This window comes from Grampus griseus, assembly GCF_964374135.1.
Source record: "Grampus griseus genome assembly, chromosome: 6".
Lineage (NCBI taxonomy): Eukaryota > Metazoa > Chordata > Mammalia > Artiodactyla > Delphinidae > Grampus > Grampus griseus.
The window spans coordinates 1,392,088-1,414,352 of NC_139000.1; the positions used below are offsets into that span (position 1 = coordinate 1,392,088).

The following is a 22,265-nucleotide window of genomic DNA, read 5'->3' on the forward strand; positions in this document are numbered from 1 at the left end:
GGAGGCGTGACCAGGGGGCTGGAGGAGGGGCGAGTCGGTGCCTGGCGCTCAGGGTCCGGGACTGAGGGGCGCCTGGGAGCCGGGGCCGGGAGCGGGCGGAGCTGGGGGCGGGGCCTGGTCTCCGGCGGTGGGGGCGGGGCCGGGCGCTGGAGGAGGGGCCGGGCGCGCGCGGCGCACGTGACGGCGGTTGCCAGGGTGAAAGGTCAGGCGCGGCGCGGCACTCCCAACATGGCGGCGGCCGGGGCGTCGGTGTCGGCGGCGCGCAGCCCGGGAGCCCCGGCGGGGTCGGAGGCCCGAGTCCGGCGCCCGCCCCCGGCGCGGCCCTCGCGGCTGCCCCCACTGCTCGTGCTGCTGGCGGCGGCGGCGGGGCCAGGCGCGGGTGGCGCGGCGCGGCTGTACCGCGCGGGCGAGGACGCCGTGTGGGTGCTGGACAGCGGCAGCGTGCGCGGGGCCACGGCCAACAGCTCCGCCGCGTGGCTCGTGCAGTTCTACTCCTCGTGGTGCGGCCACTGCATCGGCTACGCGCCCACCTGGCGGGCCCTGGCCGGGGACGTGCGAGGTGAGGCGCGCCCCCGCGCGGGACTCGACCCCGGCCGCTCGGCCTGGCACCTGCCCTCCGGCTCGCGGCAGCCTCTCAGGCCCCTTTCCCGTTGCCCTACGGGGGCACCTCGCATAGGCCGCCGCTGGCCCGCACCCCGGGGTATATCTCCCATCTGACCGGTGAGATCTTGGGAAGTCGGTCGTCTTAAGTCAGAATGACAAGAACCCTTCTCCTCCAGCCCTCACTCCACAGCTAGGGACAGGGAGGCCTTCCCATTATCGCCTAGCTCTCCAGACCCCTAGTTTTGAGCCCCTAAGACCTTCATTAACGCCCCAGGCCTTTATCCCAGCTGTGTCCCGACGTGCACGCCATCCTCAGTAATTCCACTCCAGTGCCTAGACGACTCATTCTTTGAGCATCCCCATTCCTCTTCCAAGCTATTTTCCCTGTAAGTCCTTCTTCCTCCTTTTCAGGTTTGGTTAGCTGAGCATATATAGTGGATACTCAGAGTGTCCACAACATAGATGTCCAACTGTGCTGGAGACTTCTCTATAGAAGCAGAAAAAGACCTTCAAAGCCTTTCATTGGTTGGTTCCTTGTTCATGGACGTGCAGCCTTGGATAAATCTGTCACCCACCAAACTTCTGGTCATGTTCCCACAGTTTATTGATGTTTGGCACCTTTGTCACGTTGCAAATTGCTAATCGGTCACTAGGCTATTGGCCGCTCTAAATGGCAGAGTTGTAGCCAGTTAGGCGTTTTGCTGCAGCCTCCCTGCAAGCGGGCCACGCTTCAGAACGGAATGCGAATTGCTCTGAAGTGGGAGCTGGTCTCCGGCAAGAGCTGGGTTTGGCAGGGCTCTTGCTGAGGTTGAGCTGACCTCTAATTATGTATTTCAGCGGGCAAGAGAGCAACAAATTGCTAGGTTCTCTTCCTGCACTTTAGTTTTACATCCAACCCTGTTGTGATTTTTTCATATCTAGACAGACTCATAAGGAAACTTTAAAAAAGTCTAAATAGGGCTTTTGTGCATGACTGTAAATGATTATTTTTAGATGCGCCTCCTTTTGCCTTAGGGTGTTGGGGCCTGTTGATTCTAAAGGGTCTGTTCTTTGATCTAATGTTTTCTTGAGTCCCTAGTGTTTGGCACTGGTCAGAACTGAAATCAGAGACTATGAAACGGACGTTTTACTCCTTAGTAGGTTTTTTTTTTTAAGCCTTTGCTTTGACACCAAACAGAGGACTTTGCAATTCTCTTTTGTCACTGGGCGGCGGAAACACAGGTAAATTAAAACGCGGGTTGCTCTGGCAAGACGTTTGTCACCTATTCTGTGCATATTTTGATTGTTGCAGTTTAGTGTCTGAAATATAAATGTTATAAACCAGCTTTGAGTGTCGCAAACTATTTCATAGTTGAACCAGCATGTAAGGAGCCTTGAAAATTGTCCCTGGAACTCAGAAGGAAAGTTGTTTTTGGAACCGAAACTAGTAAAACCCATACCTAATGGTGTGATTAACTTAACTGTTAGCTAAATAAGGTTATCTTAAATGAGTTGGACATCCTACAAGTCAAAGCAGGAAGAGCAGGCCTGAGACAGGAGATGTGGCTGAGTGAGAAACAGCTGTGGCTCGGAAGACAGGGCAGGCGGGGCAGGGTGAGGGCAGCGGCGGCCAGGGGGCCCTGAGAGCCAAACTGCCTGGGGGGCTCCCGAGCACCAGCTCTGACTGGAGGCAGAGCCTTGGCACTTGGGGTCCCCAGAGAGAGCTCACCTGGGGACTTGGTCGGCCCAGCCCAGGCCTGCTGGATCAGAAGCTCTGGGCGTGAGGCCTGGCGTCCCGTCAGCACGAGCCCCAGAGGTGGAGGATTTCTGTGCTCAGGGACAGTAACCCTGCAGGACAACTGCAGGGATGGGCCTGTGCCCAAAGGGGGCGGAAGCGTGGCTTATGCAATACCCCCTCGTGGCTGTCCACACACGAGAACTCCCCAGTAAAGGAACCCGTTACTTGGCCCTGGGGTCCCACGTGACTGGCCACAGGGCCCTTCCGGTGCCTCATTCCCGCGAAGTCCCCGTGGAACGCGTTGGGAAGAAGTGCTCTCGCCCTCACTGAGGAGGCTGGCGCAGCCCCTCTGCCCAGCGTCTTCTTCTGGCCGCGGGCCGCCACGCAGGGGAGGGGGCGCCCAGCGCCCACAGGGGCCAGTCTGAGCGCAGTCATCACTCCCGCTGTCACTGCTTTGGGCCGGCTCAGTCACTTGTGAATTGGAGTGTCCGGTGAGTCCCCGGGGCACGCAGGCCTTGGACTAGGCCCGTCAGGTGCCTCTTCCTACCCCTCTTGAAATGCAGTGTCCAGCCAGCTTGCCCCATCTGCCCCCCACCCCAGTCTCGACAGCACTGTGGCTTCTAGAAGGTGGGTGGTTACAGTACAGCCTCTACTCCCTGGCTTGAGATTGCCTGGGGGGGTGGTCACTGAGCTAGAGGAGCACCTGCTTCCCCTGCTGTCCCCCCACGAGCGCCTCCTAAGTGGCCTCTTCCACTTGCTCAGAGTGGGTGGGGGTCTGCAGAAGGCGGGACTCCTCCGCTCGGCAGGGCCTCTCTGTGCACAGCTTAGGGACACCTTTGTTTTCCTAAAAGGTTTGGATTGAACTTTAGCTCTTCGCTGATATTTTCAAGGTTTAAAAATAATTGTTTTTCCTTCGAAGAAGATGGCTTAACCAACAGAAGATCTGCTGTTGGGTGCCAGCTGTCCTCCCAGCGTTTGTGTAGATCTGGCTCAGGCCTGTCACTTCTAAGTCCTTCGCAAAACAAAACCCTGCCGCGTCCCTGAAAACCCTTTTGCCCAGAGCTGTGATGTTAGCTCAGCTGGTGGTGCTGCTTCCTCTTGAGGTGGGAGCTGAGACACCTGTGTGGGGGGCAGCCCGCCACCGCCGAGATTTGTCAAGGCAAGGAGTGTCCCTGTCATCATCACCGGGTCCTGGTGTCTGTCCCGGCCCATCTCTCCTCCGCTCTGTCTTTGGGGAAGAGCGCCAGGGAAGCAGGGACAGGTTTTCTGTCATTGGCCCCAGAATTCTTGATGAGAGACTCAGAGGGGCGCCCGGAGCTGGCAGGCAGGCACCCGCCGCACACCCCTTCTCTTCCCGTCACCCACGTGTGGTCACACGGTTGAGTGGCAGGCCGGGGGCACCAGAGCCCTGACGGCTCGCTCCTGGCATCTGCGGGGACAGCCGGGCCCCTTCTTGCTGCCGGGCTTGGTCTCACCTCCCAGTGAGCTCTTCATCACCAGCAGTCTCCTGGTCAGCGTGGCCGCAGGCTTCGTGGACGTGAACTAGACCACCTGGTGTTCCCCACGGGTCATTACCTGTGCACCGCAGAAGGAAGCGGGACTGAGGGAGGAGGGGGTGCTGTTGGAACGGGAGCTCACCTGGACCCCAGAGAGGTGGGTGGGCAGGGGTGCTCCCCCTCCCTCCCCCGTTACGGGCCCAGCAAAGCTTGTCGTGGGCTCCCGCCACCAAGACTTGTCTGCAAGACCCAGACTTCATTGCGACCAGGTCCAGAGGGACACCGCCGCTGTGTGAAGCCCGCGACACTGAGTGAAGGAGCCCTGGTGGTAAATGCCGCCGGCCTGCCTGGGCTTTGCAGGCGAGTCAGGGACCTTACCCATCTTGGGGGCTTTTCCTGCCTCGCGATGCACAGCCTCCAGCCAGCAGGAGCCTGTCCGCGTCCAGTGGGCTCACTGCAAAGCCTGCGGGACCACGTACAGTGTCAGCTTAACCACACCGGGTGAACTCGGGGGATGAAAGGACGCTGGAGACCCAGTCCCGGCCCTCTGCCCCGTGGCGAGGCTGAGGCAGGGCGCCCAACTCCAGGCTGCTCTGGGGGCTCGTGTGTAACGCGTGCTCCTTAGCGTGAGGCTTAGTTTCTGCCGAGGCCTGTGTGTCCTGGTTTGCAGCCTGAACTTGGAGCTTGTCTAAGCAGCCCTTTGCTCGTCCAGGAAGGGGCGTGTGCAGGGACCAGAGCGTCCTCCAGCAGCTGGAATGTGGGATCAGAAAGGCCAGCGTTGCCCTGACTTGCCGAGGGCCAGGAGGGCGAGGAGGCCGGGATGGAGCCGGGCCTTAAGCACTGCGCTCGGCTGCGCCCGTTCAGGCCTCGGAGGTCACTTCATCTGCACCGTAATCATCTTCTAGAGCAGTTGTTGCTTAACCGTAAATCAGACTTTTATAGATGTTTTATTAGAACTTGACAAGTAACGGTGAAAAGTTTAATCCTGTTAGGTTAAGTAATATGGTTACTTGACAAGGAAACTTGAAATAAATTTTAGTCCACTGTGCATAAAAGCTTAATTGTTTCACGAGTATTTTTTAAGCCTGTGGTACTGAAAACAGACGGGCTCACGAGTGGGAGTGCGGAACGGGCGCGGGCCTCACCACTGCTCCCTGTGGAGGCTCTGGCGGCCTCCCTGCCTCGCAGCTGGCGCGCTTCACCCCCGTGTCTAGTTGGGGGTGGCTGACGCTGTCTCGTGCTGAAAGCAGGCAATTTGCATTCGGTTTAGAGCGCTTCTCTCCTTTGTGTGGTGGGGTCCCAACAGGTGGGAGAGGCAGGAGGAGGGGAGGGTACCAGCTGAATGGGCGAAGACCCTGAAGCTCAACCTCTGAAGTGGTTTGCATTTTATTTGATAAAATAGACTGTCTCCCTTTTGTGTGGCGTGAATGCCGTCCATCTGCTGGGATACTTGCAGTGGCTGCTGGCGCCTCTATAACCGAAATTCTCCCTCATTTGCCTCCTTCCGGGCCTTCCCACGGCTCCGTGTGTGGTGTGGGCAGGCCCCGCCCCAGGCTGCCCCCCGACGGGGTTCGCCGTCTGGAGTGGAGCCCCGGCCGCCTGTGGACGCGGGAGCCCTCGGGCCGGGCAGGGGGCTGTCCTCTGCCCGCCAGCGTGCGCCCTGCCGGAGCAGCGTCGGACTCCGGCTCTGCATTAATCCAAGTGCGTTCCCCCTCCCATGGACCCCGTCCTTGGGGGGAGGTGCGGACAGTGAACAGAAAGCGGGCAGCACGGGCAGTGGGTTGGGGGGGTAAGTCCTGGGAAGGGGAGTGGGGCGGTGGGAGCGGCGCAGGGCAGGGCCGCTGAGCGAGGGGCCCGCCACGTAGGGGCACGGCAGGGCTGGGGCGCGCCCAGAGGGTCCAGCTCGAAAGGGGCCGGGGGAGCCGTGCTCTCCCTCCTCCAGGCCAGCAGAGGAGGAGTAGCTTTCAGCCGGGGCCGCACAACCTGCTTCCTCTGGAGGATCCCCAGCTGCTCCCTGGAGGACTGAGGGCCAGAGGCCCACTGGCCGGCGGGAGTGTCACGGGAATGGGAGGTGCCCCACCCCGCGCCAGCTCACTTCGTGAGGGGCTGAGGGGCTCGGGGGGTGGGTTGTGGAGGGTAGTAGCGCTTGTCGTCCAGAGCGTTCAGGTGTTTGGGGGGTAGCGTCCTTTTGCGAACGGGAGGAAGGACGGCCTTCCAGGTGGAGTGCACTCTGGGGTAGATGGGGTTTGGCCCAGACTTGCCAAGTGAAACAGCTGGCAGCCCGGGGCTCTGTGGCCGCACTGTCGTGTTCGTTTCCAGGGCCCAGCTGCCGTTCCTGCCCTTGGCCAGGCACTGCCCAGTCGGGCTAGTTTTCTTCCACATCCTGCTGTTGAGACACACGTAAAACTTGGACAGAAGGGTGGGACTCGTGTCCTCTCAGTGTCATGTGGCCTCATCCCCAGGTTCTGACCTTTGCTTAATGACTGTTAGTTCAGGGCTCAGACCCAGCCTCAGTGAACTCACAGACCTGATTGGGCAGAGATGCAAATCCCTTCTGTCCAGTGGGAAAGGGAACCCTGCTGGCGCTGGCCAGCTCTGTCTCAGCTGGGCTGGTGCTGGTGGCCATGTGCTTGGTCCTCTCTCACCCCGAACGGGTCCTTCAGTCACCAGGTCAAGGGCATGTGTGACACCTGTTCCCTCTGCAATGTATGAGTCATGCTCTTAGCTTTTTGAAACTTATACCTGATACTGACTTAGGATGGACTCAGTGTAGGGACCCCTCATGCTAGTAACTTTACCGAGCATTCCATCTATTAGAGGTGTCCAAGGAAGGACTAGGCCAGTGTAAGTTTTTCTTAAACGTCCCACAAAGCATTTCAGCGCGGCCGGACTGCTCCTGAGGCACCGTTGCTTTTTCAGGTAACACCTCAACTTTTTTTTCTTTTTCATTTCGAAGCCACTGGCAGCTGTACCCTATTTTGAAGGGCTGGGTCTACCTACTGGGTGCCTGGGACACTTGAAGGCGCTTTGGAGGCCAAAAACCTGAGTAGGAAGGTGTAATCTAGTCTCTGTTTTACAGCTGGGGTGACACAGGCACAAGGAGACTCCTAAGCTTCCCAGCTCCTCGAAACCTGGTGGCAGAGTGGGTGTGGGCCGGACGCTCTGCCTCTGGCCGGGTGTCCTTATGCTGTCCGGCACTGCCTGCCGCATTGGGGTGGGACACAGTGAGGCTGGGGGACCTTCGGGGTCCATTCAGGGCGGCGGCCCGGTCCCAGCTTGAAGGGATGGTGGGTGCACACTGACTCCCTCCCAGGAGGGCTCCTAGGGTGCCGGTGCATGCGGGCGCCCACCCCCAGCAAAGCCTGTTTCCCCACCCGAGCATCCCCTGCGTCAGGCCAAGAAGAATTTTCCACCTTTTCACTGGGAAGGTGCGAGTTGATGCAGAGCTGGACGAGGGTGACCTGCCAGTTGAGGGCGGGCTGCCCTGCCTGGAGACTTCGTAGAGAAGCACGCTTGGGCCTTCCCTGGCAGTCCAGCGGTTAAGACCCTGCGCTTCCACTGCAGAGGGCGCGGGTTTGGTCCCTGGTCGGGGAACTAGGATCCCACATGCCATGTGGCCAAAAGCAAGGAAAAGCGAGCTCGAGGTCCGTGTGTCATGAATGTAACAGGAGGTGGGGAGGTTCCCTGCCTGGCGGTCTCCTCTGCCCTCCTGGCTACTGCCCAGAGGTCCGGCCCGGCACAGCTCCAGGGCAGAACGCCCCGCCCCCCTCGGCCATCCCGTGGGGACCTGGAGCCGCTTCCTCGCCGGTAGAGCAGGAAGGGAGACAGTCGCCTCCCAGGCTTGGCTGTGAGGCTTGCCCGGGGTCGCGAGCAGTAGAGCTGCCTTGAGAGCTGAGTCCTGAGCAGGAGGGAGGAGGTGACAGCGGCCCTCGCGGCACAGGCGCGTCGTGCGGGTCGGCCTGGCCCCGTCCATGCGTTCCGGCCCGTGACGTGGCTGCATCCTGTGGTCGGGGTGGGATGCCACGCTCGCGAACGGGCTCCTGCCCTCTGGGGTGGCCCACGTCTAGTGAAGAGAAGGTGTGAGATGTGTTGGGAGTACAAGGGTTGTCTGTACGTTTAAGAAGGGGCCACGTTGTGCAGGGCCTTTTAAAGAAGTTGTCAGAGGAAACGGCTGCTTCATTCCACGTGTGACCGTCTGAGGGTTTGGGGGGGCGGGCGTTAGGGTGGCAGCGTCGGGGGGTGCCGAGTTGGAAGTGGAGCATGTCTTTGTCTGGAGGCAGCAGGACCAAGCGTGGAGAAGATCCTGGGGGGACCCTCCGCTTCGGTGGAGGGTGGGCCGGGCGCCTGGGGTGCGGCGTCTTCTCTGCCTGCCTGGACGGCGGGCCGCGGGCTCTGCAGCCACCGAGCCGACTGGACCTCGGGCGGAGCTCCAGGACCCTCCTGCGTAAGAGCCAGCTGCCCGCCAGGCAGGCCCCACAGCGCGTGACCTGTGAACTTGCTCCGCTTGGGAAGAGAGGCTGGCGGGGCTTCTCTTGCCCTGGCGACCGCTCCTGGGCAGGGCCAGGGATGGCCCCTGTGAGGAGGCGACGTGTGTGACACTGAGGAGGAACGTGGCCGGCCACTCAGAGGACAGCGTCCGCCCGAGGACTGTGTCCTGTGGGCTGAGAGCCGGGCGCGTCGTGGTGGGGCCGGTGTCCCCGCGCTGGCCGGGCAGAGTCTCAGGCTGGGGTGGGCACCGGGCCCCGACTCGGCTCTGCGGGCCAAGCAGCCCGTGGAGCCCGCGGTTCTCGTTTGCAGTCGCGGAGCTGTTGAAGTGGGGCCGTGTGTGAAGCCAGCGCCGTGTTAGAGTTGGGAGGGCCGGCACCCGGGCCTGCGGCCTCCTCTCCCTGCGGCCGCGCGTGGCAGCTGTGCTGGGTGCTGTCTGCAGCCTCCTGCACCGGGAATCCTGGGAGGTGTGAGCTGAGGAACAGGACGCGCGGCCTGCGGTGCACAGACGCGTAACACGCGGCCCCCGCAGGTACCCTGAGGTTCCCAAGTTTTCTACATTTATTTCTATAACACATGCTTATTAAGAAAAATCTGAAAAACAAAAAAGTGGGCCCAAGTCCCACCGTGAAAACTGCACCCTCGTGAACGGCTTTTTCTGTCCGGGGCTGGCTTCCTTGTGTGCATAATGTCAGCTCTTGAAGCAGTTTTCCGTTTTCTTTCTGTCTGGGTCCTAGAGCACTTTTTTTGAAGATGGAGTGAAAGTGTGCCATGGAGATTCTCAGTAAGCCCTGAAGCCCTGTGTCTGTGCGCCGGGGAGGAGGTAGCAGGAGCGCGGTGGCGAGTACACCCACAGCCCGGCCGCCGGGGCGGAGGTGGCCCTGGGAGCCCAGCAACCTGCCAGCCGTGCATCTTGTCCTGCGTCTGGGCCTCTGCCGCACTAAGTGGATGAGAGTATTAACTGTTCTTCCTCAGGTCCTTGTAATTGGAGACTGCAGAAAGATGTGACCTGTGATTTGGGAGGGCTCTGTGATTTTTGTTTTCCATCCATTTAAATGTCCTCGAGATGAACCGGTTTCACTGAGGCCACATTAAGTGCAACACTATTCGGTCATTGACTGTGAAAGCAGAACTTTGGTTTTGTTTTTTGTTTTTACTTGATTCTTTGCATTATATTAACGTCGGTAAATATTTTGTATAATTACAGAGGAAAAAGGCATGTTTTTTTATGATTTTTTTTTTTAATGTGGACCGTTTTTGAAATCTTTACTGAGTTTGTTACAATATTGCTTCTATTCTGTGTTTTGGTTTTTTGGCCCTGAGGCATGTGGGATCTTAGCTCCCCGACCAGGGATCGAACCTGCACCCCCTGCATTGGAAGGTGAAATCTTAACCACTGGACCTCCAGGGAAGTCCCAAAGGCATGTATTTTTAAGCAAAAGTAGTGTATGAGGTGGAAAAAAAAAGTAATGATTGAATTGCTGGTATGTAGAAGCCGTCATGTTTGCATAATACTTAGTGATGGGCAGCATTTTCTCTCTCCTTCCAGGCATGCTTTTAATACAACCTCTGGAGTCTCAGGTCATAGCAACACTCAGAGAAAACCTGTTTGGCGTGATTTATAACCAGATGACTAGTTTAGATGGGCGGTGTCTGTCGGAACTCACCAGCGCCTCAGGGATGGACCGTTGTCAGTTCCCACTCAGAAGTCACATGGTGCAGACGGCAGCTAGCGGGACTCGCCCCGTCCCTGGCCCGTCCCCTCCGGCCGGTCCTGCCCGGGTGCTTCTCTGCTCCTCTGTGTGTCTGCAGAGGCCGCCAGCTCATCTTGCTTCCCCTGCAGCCCATCCCCCTGTAGGCAAGGAGCCAGGAAACATTTGGGAATCTTACCGTCCCAGAGGAAGGGAGCAAATCTTTAAAGGGAAAACCTCACTGGAGGATGCTGGGGAGACCGCTCCTTGGAAGCTGGTGACCGAAGGGACGAGCTCCGCCCTTACCGCTGGGTGAGCCGCGCCTCGGGGTCTCCAGGGCACAGCTTCGTCTGTACAAACTGCCCCCGCCCGCCGTCTGGCCTGCAGCGGGCGGGGGAGGGGAGGTGTCAGCAAGAAGGAAGGCAGCCAGAGGTCACCCATCTCCTGTTGGAAGGATGCCACACCACCTGGGAACTGTTCTCCCCCAAAGCTGAGATCTAGGTCCGCGTGTTTACAGAAAACCCCGGGGGCAGGGGGTACTCACAAAATCCAGATGGTGGGAGACCGCGGGTGTAGAAGACGGGCCTTGTTTGGACGCGATTTAAACAAAGTAAGCAAAAATGGGACAGTTAGGAAGATTGGACTCCCGACCAGATGTTTGTTGCTGCTGAAGCATGTTGGTCTGAGCTGGTGTGGCGCCCGGAGGACGCTTGTGCTGGGAAAGCAGCTCTTCCCTTTTGGAGGCGCGGGGTCGGCTATGTTGAAACGACTGGCTGGCGGAGGCCCACTTGGCACCGCTGGGAAGGGGCTCAGGGTTTGAGTGAAACAGGACTCAACTGTGAGCTGGTTAAGTGTTGATATTAAAGGTAGGAAAAAAGATATTTGAAACCGCTCCTTTTCTACTCCCGAGAACGGCAGCAGTGTCTGAGGGTGTGGGAAGGGCCTCGGGGAAAGGGTTCGGAACCACTTCCTTGGTGTTTGCACACAGCTAGCTGTGTCTCTGGCCTGAAAGACCGGGGGCCAGACGCTGCCGGCCTTTCCTTTCGTTCGAGTGAGTACACGGGAACGTTCTGGCTAAATGGCCTGGACCACGTGCGTCCAGTTAAACTGTAAACACTGGCTCGGTGTCCCTGACGGAGGGCCGGCCACGGGCTGATGGCCGCCCTCTGTTCCCAGCGCTCTCATCCGTCTCGGCGTCGTTTAATTAGGAGACCGAGGAGGCCGTGGGGCGATTTGCAGGTTAGGCAACAGCGCTGATGAGGGTCCCATCCTCTTTCCCAGCTCAGCTCAGGACTGTCCCGAGCGTGGACGGGCTTGCGGAATGGCCCGCGAGGCTGCGGGCCTGGGTGGACCGTGGGGACGGGCCCGCACTGACGGTCTCACTCCTGCTTTTCAGACTGGGCCGCTGCCATCCGAGTCGCCGCCCTGGACTGTGCGGAAGAGAAGAACCACGAGGTGTGCCGCGCCTACGAGATCCACTTCTACCCCACCTTCCGGGTGAGAACCTCCTCCCTGCGCGTGGCGGCGGCTTTAGGTTGAAACCCACCAGCTGTGTAATTGCTGCGCTTTCAGCATTTGGGGCGGGCGTCTTGAAACGGGGGGGGGTTCTGTTTGCAGAGGGGCGCCTCTCCTCCCACCCTGCTGGGTTGCCCGTGTCGTGGTGGGACGGTACCCGCAGCTCCTGCTTTCACCCAGCGAGGGGAGGTGGGTGAGGCCTGCGGGTGGGGGAATGGCCGGGGGCTGCCCTGAGAGCCGGTCTGAAGCCCCCAGGTGTCGGTGTGCGGCGGCGATGGGTCTGGGAGCCGGCGTGTGGCCGGCCTGCCCGGCCGTGTGCCTGCACGGCTGTCCCTCACACAGGCCTGTCCCTGTCTCTCCCACTAGGGGGCGGACTGGAAGCTGAGAAGCAGACCCAGGTCTGTGTGCGCACGTGTGCGGTCACTCGCCTGCACCCGAGCGCATCACGGTGACTTTACATCTCAGGGAACATGCTGAGCTTTTGGAAGTGACCTCTGAGAAGCTTGGAGACCCCCCAGCCTCTCAGCCCTCACATCCCACGCTCTCTATTGTGCAGCATCAGATGCTTCTCCTCTAAGTGTTGACCTGGTGACAGCCGTGCATCCGTCTCCTGGCTGGGCCATGCCCACTGGTCGGCCTGGTGCCCCAGCCCCACCAGAGTCACCCTCCCCTTGAGCCCCGTGTCGAAACGTGTTACTCTTTTATTTTCCTGTCTTACTTTGTTTCAGCTTTACACACAGGGCTCTGTGTGCTGTGTGTGAGCTTCGGGCCGCCTCTTTCCTAACAGGACGTTGCTAGAATCACCCGCACGCTGGGTGGGGCTGGGCTCCGCCAGCAGCACGGTTTACCGCCACGGGCCCTGAGCTGCCGGGCACTCGTGTGTGTGTCCTGTGCCGCCTGGCGCCGGCCTGGAGTGCGGTGCTGGGCCTTCCCTGCTGACGGGTGACAGGGAGTGATCACTACTCCGCGGGTGGCCCTGTCTGTTGGTGTCATTTGCCCGTTTTCCTCTCCCCCGTGTGTGCTTTTCTGACTGATTTACAGGAGTCCTGTGTCTTCCCGACACTCGCCCTCCTTCAGCTATGCGTGTCCGGGGGTGTCAGCACCCAGCCTGTCACTGTTTCCACTGTCTTTACTGTGTCTTTTAACGAAGAAAGTTTTTAATTTTGATGTAAAGTCCTTTTGTTCTGCTCAGAGACACTTGATATAGTGCCTGCCCTCGTCCCTAGGAGTTTTTGTGTCGTTGAGCGGACATACCGCGAACATGTAGCACCAGGAGCCTTTAGGGGATGCGCCGTCTGCCAGAGCTCCGGCCCTAAAGAGCGGGGTTCCGCTCGGCGCTGAGCAGCCGCTCGCGAGTCTGGAGGGAAGCACTGGCGTCCACGGAAGCACACAGAAATGTGGTTCGTCGTCAGTCAACGGCACGTGTCTGGAACAAAGGGACTAAAGCTCTCAGAGACGACGGTCGTTTTGTTGCTTAAAGATTAAACGTTCACACAGACGCCAGGCAAGGCTGTTTCTTATTTGTTCTGTTTTTCTTCTTAGTATTTTAAAGCATTTGCAAAGGACTTTACAACTGGAGAAGATTTTAAAGGTAAGGACCTAAGTGTTCTATTCTACCGTCCTAGGTTCCTTCCCCCTTAGATAAATCTGTTCACGTGAGACGAGAACACGCCCTGGCTGGGTCTGCCCCTCACCCCGGCTTTGGCGCGTTTACATCGGCACATCGGCCCTTCCTTTCCTGTAAGGGTTCAAATGGTCCTAGTTTCAGCGAGAATCCTTTCTTCTGTGCTTTGCCTTCCTTGGCAAATACGGTGGGAAATTTATTTTCTTAAGTAAACTTTTCTGGAAAAAAGAAAAGTTTGAGAAGTGCACACATCACAAGGGCACCCCGATGAATTTTTGTCAGTGATCCCCCCCAGCTCCCCCCAGGAGCCCACAGTGAGGGCAGTCTGCCTGCCTCTGAACTTGGTGTAGATGGACACATGCCTCTGTCTCCAGGCCGAGTGCGTGTGCGTGGGGGGGGGGGGTGCCCCCCCGTGGCCGTGTGTCCCTGGAGCCCACCGATTCCCACGCTGGTTGCTGAGAGGCCTCCCGGCATGTGCATCCACGGCCGTGTGCGCTCGCACTATCGGGGCCCTGGGGTGGGACGGGCGCTCGGCAGGCAGACGCGGCCGTGACGGTGGGTGCCGCCCTGCAGGGCCGGACAGAGAGCCGCAGACGGTGCGGCACACGATGATCGACTTCCTGCAGAGCCACACGGACGAAGGCAGGCCTCCCGGGTGCCCGTCTTTGAACCCCATTCGGTGCGTAGTGCTGTAGAAAGGTGGCGCGCTGCAAGCTGAGTGTAATTGTGTAAAGTAGCGACTTGCATTAAGTGGCGTGGGCACTGGTCTGCGATGGCCTTGAAAGCACTGAAAGCCTCTTTTCCTCTTCAAAGGCCCAGGGACGTTCTTTCTCTCATTGACAACAGCGGCGGCCGTTACGTGGCTGTCTTATTTGAAAGCAACAGCTCCTACGTTGGACGTGAGGTACTGTCTGCGCCTCTTCCAGTGTCGGGTCTGTGTCAGATTCCTGTGAGGCAGTAACTACGTCCGCCTGATCTGTCGTATTCTCGGGATTGGCGTTTGTGTTATTCAGCAGACGCACTGGTTACAGAGAAGCCTGTTGGGGTGAGGCTGTGCCTCCAAGGGCAGAGGAAGCAGCTCCCGAGTGCAGCCTGGTCCTCTGGGTGGGGGGGCCTGGTCCCCCGGGGGGTGGCCAGGAGGGACTCACGGCAGACCTGGCCCTCGGGACGCGCGTCTTCCCTGAGGGCATTCTCTCTTTCCTAGGCGTTATTTATTTATTTATTTATTTTCTGGTGCGCGGGCCTCTCACCGCTGCGGCCTCTCGCGTTGCGGAGCACAGGCTCCGGACGCGCAGGCTCAGCGGCCATGGCTCACGGGCCCAGCCGCTCTGCGGCATGTGGGATCCTCCCGGACCGGGGCACGAACCCGCGTCCCCTGCATCGGCAGGCGGACTCTCAACCACTGCGCCACCAGGGGAGCCCTCCTAGGCGTCATGATCAAGATCTTTTCTTTGCTGTGTTCTGAACTCCCAACTTTTTTGCCAAATCCCAGGTTCTGGAAAACAGTGTTTCTGTCGTGAATCTTTGCTTTGTTGTCACTTCACACGTGTGGGTCTGAAGCCCTTGCCTTTGGCAAAGTCTCAGTAAAATCCAGGTGCCAGGAGCCGGGCTGGAGGACAGGGATCCTTCACCCCGAGGTCTCCTAGGGATGAGAGAAGACACCTCACTCCGGAACTTAGCCCCGGGTGCCATGTTCCTCCCTCTGCTGGCCTCTCGACTGTTCTTCCGAGGTTGGGGCTCTGGGAAGGAAGGGTGGTGGTCCCGGTGGGGCTTTGGCTGCCAGGTGGGTGCCCGGTTCCTACTCTCAGCAAGGCCCCTGGTTGGGACACGGCTCTGTCACTCCTGAGAGAGAGGTGGTTCCGCACCCGACTGTCCGGGTGGCATGCCTGGGGCTTGCTGTTAGTCTTTCACTCTCTTCTAGCTCCTGAGATGCCACCCGGGGGTCCCACTGCCACTGCCCCCCACCACTGCGCCTTCAGCCTCAGCAGCCCTGGACTGGGCAGCTCTGGAGGGAGGAACGGCTGACCGGGGACGCTGTCAGCCTCCCAACGCAGGCCCCGAGGGTGGAGGGGAAGCTGGAGGCTGGGGCGCGGCCCCAGCTTACGTGGGGCTGACCGTCCCTGTCTGACGACTGAGGGCCTTGGAGGATGTGTGAGGAGCACAGCACAGACCCCTCTGATGGTCTGCTCGGTGAGGAGGCTGTAGTTCCTGCCGTGCGACAGTCGGGGGCCTGAAGGGGCCACAGAACAGGGATGTCGGTGGTCTGGCTTAGAGGGGATGAGCTGCGATGCTGTGAGAAGCTGCGTTCGTCAGTCCGTTTCCGGAGGACCCTGCCGTCCACAGCGAAGCAACCTACTTTCTCGTTGCCCAGGTGATCTTAGACTTGATTCCCTACGAGAACATCGAGGTGAAGAGAGCGCTGGGCTGGGATAAAGCCTTTCTGCAGAAGCTCGGTGTTTCTTCTGTCCCCTCGTGTTACTTGATTTACCCAAACGGGTCCCACGGATTAGTTACCGTGTAAGTAGAGTCTGGCTTCAGGGATGTTTGTGACGCCACCGACACCCCCAGCCCCTGGGCGCTCACTGCTGTGTGGGGTGGTGGGGGAGACCGGCTGCAGGCCCCACACGGGCGCTCGCCTTGCTGACACCAGCAGCACCATCGTGAAAATGCCGCTGGCCTCTGCGCTGGGTGCCTGCACGCCCGTAAGATAAGCTTGGCTGGAGAGGAAGCAAGTTGAGGCGCGGCTGGGAGAGCGTCACAGGCGGGGAGGTGAGCTGCCTGCCTGGCCCCCCAGCCTCACGCCGGAGGCCCCAGGCCAGCCTCGCCCGCGGCCCCGGAGCTCTTGGCGAGGCACCGCGTGTGGACACGGCGGCGAGAAGGCGGGCACTTTCCTCCCTCGGGGCTCCTGTCTCAGTCTCTGGGAAGTTTAGCTGGGGCACCGAGGGTGCTGCCCCCAGGAGCCTCAAGCATGCCGTAGTTCCTTGGGTGTATTTTCTATTCTTTAAAAAAAATGGAATTCAGGGTAAGCCAGGAGGTCTTACCGGGGGCGCCCGGCTCTACAGCAGACCTTCCTTGAGCAAACTGCTATCTTGTTTCGGAGAAAAAGCTCGTTTTACATTCAGAGCGTCACCTGTGCACCCTCAGCACAGAGCGTCATCTGTACACCCTCAGCACAGAGCGTCACCTGTGCACCCTCAGCACAGAGCGTCATCTGTACACCCTCAGCATTTTCACATTCAGAGCGTCATCTCTACACCCTCAACATAAAGTGACGTTGATATTTTTACCAGTAACTGCTGCGTTCTCCTTTGGGGAATGAAAATAAGCTCTGGACCCTTTGGGGGGCCCCTGAGCTACCTGGGGAGGGCACAGTAACGGCCTTCACAGCCCTCCACTCTCCGCCAGTGGAGGGGCCACTCTGCAGTGCCCAGGAGCCACCGGGCTGTGAGGAGGGGCTGGGCGCTCCTTCCCCCTCCCCGCCCGGCTCCGGACGCCCACGCGGAGCTGGCAGCCTGTGGGCAGAGGATGTCGGAAGCACAGGGTAAAGCTGATCTTGGCAGGTGCCGAAACCAGCGTAGTGCTACGATTCATTTTTGTTCGGTGGGGATGTTACGTTCTCAGGTGAGGGGCCAGCTCCCCAAGGCCCGGGCTTTGCCACCATCCCACCCCGCCCAAGATACCTGCAGGAGATGCCCAGAGAATGGCTGGGCTGGGTGGTGCACGTCACCCTGGAGTTACAGAGGGAGGGCTGCTCTGACCCTGGGGCCACAAGGCGCCTGCGGACGGGGGCCGGCCCGCCGAAGCCCGCCTCCGAGCCCGTGCCCTGCCCTCCTCTTTCTCGCAGCGGGAAGCCTCTCCGATCGTTTTTCTCCTCTTACTTGAAGTCATTGCCGGATGTGAGGAAGAAATCGCTTTCATTGCCTGAAAAACCAAGCAAAGAAGACACCTCTGAAGCCGTGGTGTGGAGGGAATTTGACAGGTGAGCGAAGCTGCCGGGAGCGTGTGGCTGGGGGTCCGGGGGTCACTGCAGGGCCGCTCGTTCAGAAGCCCGCCAGCCGCCCGCCAGCGCTCGGGGATTCTCCGCGTTGTCTCCCCGGGGTGGCGTCCCTCTGGGGTAGGAGCCAACATGCGGGAATCTACGTGAAGAGAGAGGCGCCCACACTGACCTTGTAGCGTTTCCTCCCAGGTCGAAGCTGTACGCGGCTGACCTGGAATCGGGGCTGCACCACCTCCTGAGGGTGGAGCTGGCAGCCCGCAGGTCCCTGGCCGGGGCCGAGCTGAAGACACTCAAGGACTTCGTCACCGTCCTGGCCAAGGTGCATGGGCGTCTGGACTTGACCACACGACCTCGCCCGTCTTCCACTCACCCAGACGCCTGCCGTGTGCTGGGGGCCTGCGGGGCACAAAGCTCCTGGCCACGTGGAGACGCCCGCGCACTCGGCCGGGGTGGGGGGGGCGGGGGGATGGGGACTGGGCAGGGCAGCGCCGCGGTCAGAGGGCCCTGCCGGCTCGGGGCGAGCGGTGCCCGGGGAAGGCCTGAGGGCCAGCAGGACGAGCGGGGAGTGGGCAGGAGGCCTGTGCGTCGGGAAGCTGGGAGGAGAGGTGGGGAGCGGCGGGCCTCCGGGCAGGAAGACGGCTGCGGCCTGCGGTGTCGTGTCGGGTGGGCCCTGGGCGGGGGGCACACGGTGGCTGCTGTGTCAGCTCACGTTTAGAGGGGAGCGGCTGTCGGGGTTGCATTCCTGCCAAGAACTCATAGCTCCAGAGCTGCAAGTCCAGGCTTGTGGTGTTTTTCTGGGCCCAGAGCCCCTGCGCTGGGCAGAGGTTGGAGCAGTCGGTCATCCCTCTTCCCTGGGAGTGGACCTGGGCCCCTGTTCTGTTGGCCCAGCAGCCCTGGCCGTGGCCCTTCCTCTCTCAGGTCTCTCTGAGGTAGCCCAGGCCCTAGACACGCCCCGCGCGCTGTTGGTCTCCTTTGGTCACCTTTGGGCTTGCGCTGGCTACGGCAGCTGTCTCCAGAGGCCACCCTTCATAACACTGTTGTTACCTAAGAGATAAGGAAGCTTAATTCTGAAAGGTTTCCCTTGCCACGTGTGTGCGGTCCCTGCCAAGGTGCTTCACAGCCAACACTTCCGCTGGTCAGGGTTTACTCACGCTGTAAGATCTTTGAAGAAACTCAGGAAGTCGAATTTACGTTTAAGGGAATAAGGAGTCACCTGATTTGTTTCAAATGAATAAACGGAAGCTGTTTAGACAGTTCTCCTCACGCTGCGCCCGCAGAGGTCGGAGCCCCCCACTGTCCTCGTTCCTTAGGGACGCCCCCCCCGCCCTCCGCGTCGGGACAGGGGTCTTGCTGCGCACGTGCCTCGCGTTCTCTGCCCTCGTTCCAGTCCAGCGTCACGCTGGAGGGCTCCACACGTGGGCAGAGCCTGTGAGTCAGATCAGCATAAATTATTCTGAATAACTTTTCTACCCTTTACTTAAACTTTAAATGCTGGTCCGTTGGTCATGGTGCCCTGGAACCAATGTTGGCAAGACCCAGATTTTGCAGAGCTGAAGATGCGATGTTTCCGCTCTGGCTGTTCCTGTAGCTGAGGCAGCGACATCTGTCTCAGCACCGTTGTTAGTAAGGTCTCAGCCCAGGTTTCTAAGAGCTCTTTCAGCCTTGAATTTGCACATTTCATTGGCAGCATCTAATCGAAGTTCATCACAGAAGGACTGCAGGACCGCTGGGATCCTTGCACTCGAGGCCTCCCGGGCCGCCAGCGCGGCCTGAGTGTCGACGTGGAGTTAGCCAGCAGTGGCACTTTGCGTGGAAGCCTCAGGGGTGTGCATACCTTTTCCAGTTAGTCTGACAGTCAGAGCTGGCAGCGGGGGAGGCGAGGGAGTGTCAGGACAGCGGGCGGGATTAGCGTGAATTACCATGAGGAGCGTGGGATGAGTAGGCAGTGATTTCAGAAAGGCCCACAAGCCCTTGACAACGTGATGAATAAGGCCCCCGGCGGCCGTGTGGTCCGTTGTCGTGAAGTGGCCGCCGGGCCTGAGGACGCGTGGCTGTGTCCCGGGTGCCGGGCGGTGGTGGAGCTGCAGGAATGGGGTCCAGTGCGGGCTTCCCCTTGTCTGTGTTCTGGGGAAACTCTAGTTCCCCCAGAGACCCCCACCCCTGTTCTCCGTCGGAGCCTGGGTGGACTGGAGACGCTTGCTCCCTCCAGCTGGTGGGTCCAGGGCAGGGCAGGCCCGCTCTCCGCCGCTGGGAGGCCGCGCCGTGGGGGCCGCTTCCCGACCCGTCCTTGAGTGTGGTCTTCCCTGCTCAGCTGTTCCCCGGGCGGCCACCGGTCAGGAAGCTGCTGGAGACGCTGCAGGAGTGGCTGGCCAGCCTGCCCCTGGACAGGATCCCCTACGACGCCGTCCTCGACCTGGTCAACAACAAGATGCGGGTGAGGCAGCCCCTTCGACGAGCATGGGGGACCCCGCACCTGCCCTCGGCCGATGCACCGCCAGTCTCCCTCCCCGGTTCTGCAGCCCGGTTTCTACGGCAACCTCCAGCTCCCTCTGCCTGGGTCTGGGACAGACAGCCAACCGAGACGATGGGGCTTTTGTCAGGCAGTGAAGCATTAGGGTTTGTTTTCTGTTTTTTTAGTGAACTCATCTAGAGTTCACACTTAAAGTAGTGAATGAAGGTGATGGGCCGAGCTGCCGTGCAGGCCGGGCGTGCAGCCAGGGTCTTGGGCCGGCGTCGGTGGCCACAGGCTCCAGGGCGTAGGCTCCCCGGGGTCTGATTCCAGCGGCCCTGTGGGTGCCGGTTTCTAGCCTTGGCCTCTGCTCCATGGGACCTGAGCCGTGTGACGGGGAAGGTGGCCGAGAGCAGGGGCTCAGACCCGCAGGGGCCGGGCCTGTGCAGTCACCCGTGGGGACCGAGGGGCCGGGACGCCCGCGGAGCGCAGTTCACAGCCCCACTTCTGGGCTGTTACAGCCCTTCGGCCTTCAGCTCGCTGCTTGTAAGGTGAAGGTCCTATTCATTCAGATGGAGAATTGCCTGACAATTGAATTCTTTTGTTATTAGTCTTCTCCTATGAATCTCATTGTAACTAATTCTAACTTTAAAACAAAATGGGTGTCAAAAAAACAAAAAGGCTGGGTGTCTTTATGCTGCCTAGGGCTGCTTCATGAGGACACAGGTGAGCTCTTCCCTTCTCCCCAAGGACTGGAAAAGAACGGGCCACGTTTCCGTATCTTGAGAACTCTTTTAGTAAAATAGAGACTTTTTTTTTCTCTCATTTATTCGTTATTGGATTTAAATTTACACACGGTGAGATATACAGTTGAAGTTTTGAGAGACGTGCTCCCTGTGTAACCACCGCCCAATCAAGACTGACCACATTCACCAACGTTTTTTGGTTTTTTGGCTGTGTTGGGTCTTCATTGCAGTGCATGGCTTTCTCCAGTTGCAGCTACTGGGCTCTAGGCGCGTGGGCTTCAGTAGTTGTGGCTCACGGGCTCTAGAGCGCAGGCTCAGTAGTTGTGGCGCACGGGCTTAGTTGCTCCGCGGCACATGGAATCTTCTCTGACCAGGGCTTGAACCTGTGTCCCCTGCTTTGGCAGGCGGATTCCTAACCACTGCGCCACCAGGGAATTCCACCACCAACTAATTTTAACAATTCAATTATCTCTTATTGTTTTCCTACCCCCCCAGATTTCTGGAATATTCCTTACTAATCACATAAAGTGGGTTGGATGTCAAGGAAGCCGACCAGAGCTGAGGGGCTACACATGTTCTCTGTGGAAATTGTTCCACACTTTGACTGTTCGAGCTGGGACCCATCCAAAAGCGCTGGACGGCACAGGTGAGCTGTCCCCACCTGGGCCACCCGACACGGGTGCTGCGCTACTGCCTGCCGGGGCCGTCCCAAGCTCACGCAGAGGGTGACGTGCCTTAAGGGGGCCCGGGGTCCATTCTAAGGAGGGTGGAGGTGAGCGTCTTTTCTGGAGGTCTGCTCAGCCCCCGTGCCGGCTCGGGGTACCGGAGCCGAGTCCCCACCCTCTTCCCTCACGGCCAGGGCCTGGCTGACCCCTGGGGATGGGAGTCATGGGCGGGGTGAGGGAGCGCTGGCCAGGAGCGCCTCTGGTGTCAGCGCCTCCTTCTTTGCTTTAAAGAACACGGGAGTAAGTGAAAGACATTCGGAGAAGCGTGTGGTGACCTGGTGTTTCTAACAAGTCACCTGGAGCAGCACGCGCTCCTCATCTCACGGCGTCTGTGGGGCGGGCGCTCAGGTGTGGCCTGACCAGGGTCTTCGGCTTTGGGTCTCCCAGAGCCTGGGCGCAGAGTGCTGGCCCGGGACGGTGGGGAAGAGAGGAAGAGACACCCTCCCGACACTTGCGCCCCACATGGGGGGCTATCCTTCCTCGCCGTGTGGCCTCCCCCTAGGCAGCCGGCTTCATCGGGGCCCTCGGTGGTGTTAAGTCCGTCACCTCTGCCATGTTTGTTCGTTAGAAGTGAGCCAGTAGGCCCACGAGGGTAGGCGATGACACAGACGTGGCTACAGGAGGTGGGACCACGTTTATATCCCACGCAAAGCGCTAAAAAACGTGTTGGATTTTTGGATCCTCTCTGGACTGCGTTGTGTGTATGCCTCTCAGTTTCAGCGGGCCCCTGACAGCCATGGGAATGTCTGCTTTTAGTTCCGTATCTTATTTTATTTTTTATTTTATTATTTATTTGTTTGTTTGTTTATTGGCTGCGTTGGGTCTTCGTTGCTGCGCGCGGACTTTCTCTAGCTGTGGCGAGCGGGGGCTACTCTTCGTTGCAGTGCGTGAGCTTCTCATTCCAGTGGCTTCTCTTGTTGCAGAGCACGGGCTCTAGGCGTGCGGGCTTCAGTAGTTGTGGCACACGGGCTCAGTAGTTGTGGCTCATGGGCTCTAGAGCGCAGGTTCAGTAGTTGTGGTGCACGGGCTTAGTTGCTCCACGGCACGTGGGATCTTCCCAGACCAGGGCTCGAACCCGTGTCCCCTGCATTGGCAGGTGGATTCTTAACCACTGCGCCACCAGGGAAGTCCTAGTTTTGTTTTTTTAATCATTCAGGTTCACTGACGTCTGTATTAAGTCAAAGTGAAGTTTTGGGACCCACACTGTCCAAATATTC

General features: G+C 59.4%; 1 protein-coding gene across 1 annotated transcript in view; it reads left to right on the top strand.

Moving 5' to 3' along the window:
• Nucleotides 1–228: 228 nt before the first annotated feature.
• The window catches only part of QSOX2 (quiescin sulfhydryl oxidase 2), a gene marked incomplete at its 5' end in the record, with an annotated part of 29,058 nt that continues 7,021 nt past the window's right edge, over nucleotides 229–22,265 (top strand). The window contains 10 exons of the mRNA XM_082657468.1: nucleotides 229–559; nucleotides 11,389–11,489; nucleotides 13,050–13,098; nucleotides 13,705–13,810; nucleotides 13,945–14,035; nucleotides 15,503–15,648; nucleotides 16,976–17,110; nucleotides 17,318–17,447; nucleotides 19,440–19,562; nucleotides 20,819–20,969. Coding sequence (XP_082513594.1) covers nucleotides 229–559; nucleotides 11,389–11,489; nucleotides 13,050–13,098; nucleotides 13,705–13,810; nucleotides 13,945–14,035; nucleotides 15,503–15,648; nucleotides 16,976–17,110; nucleotides 17,318–17,447; nucleotides 19,440–19,562; nucleotides 20,819–20,969 — 1,363 coding nt within the window. The remainder of the gene's footprint in view (nucleotides 560–11,388; nucleotides 11,490–13,049; nucleotides 13,099–13,704; nucleotides 13,811–13,944; nucleotides 14,036–15,502; nucleotides 15,649–16,975; nucleotides 17,111–17,317; nucleotides 17,448–19,439; nucleotides 19,563–20,818; nucleotides 20,970–22,265) is intronic.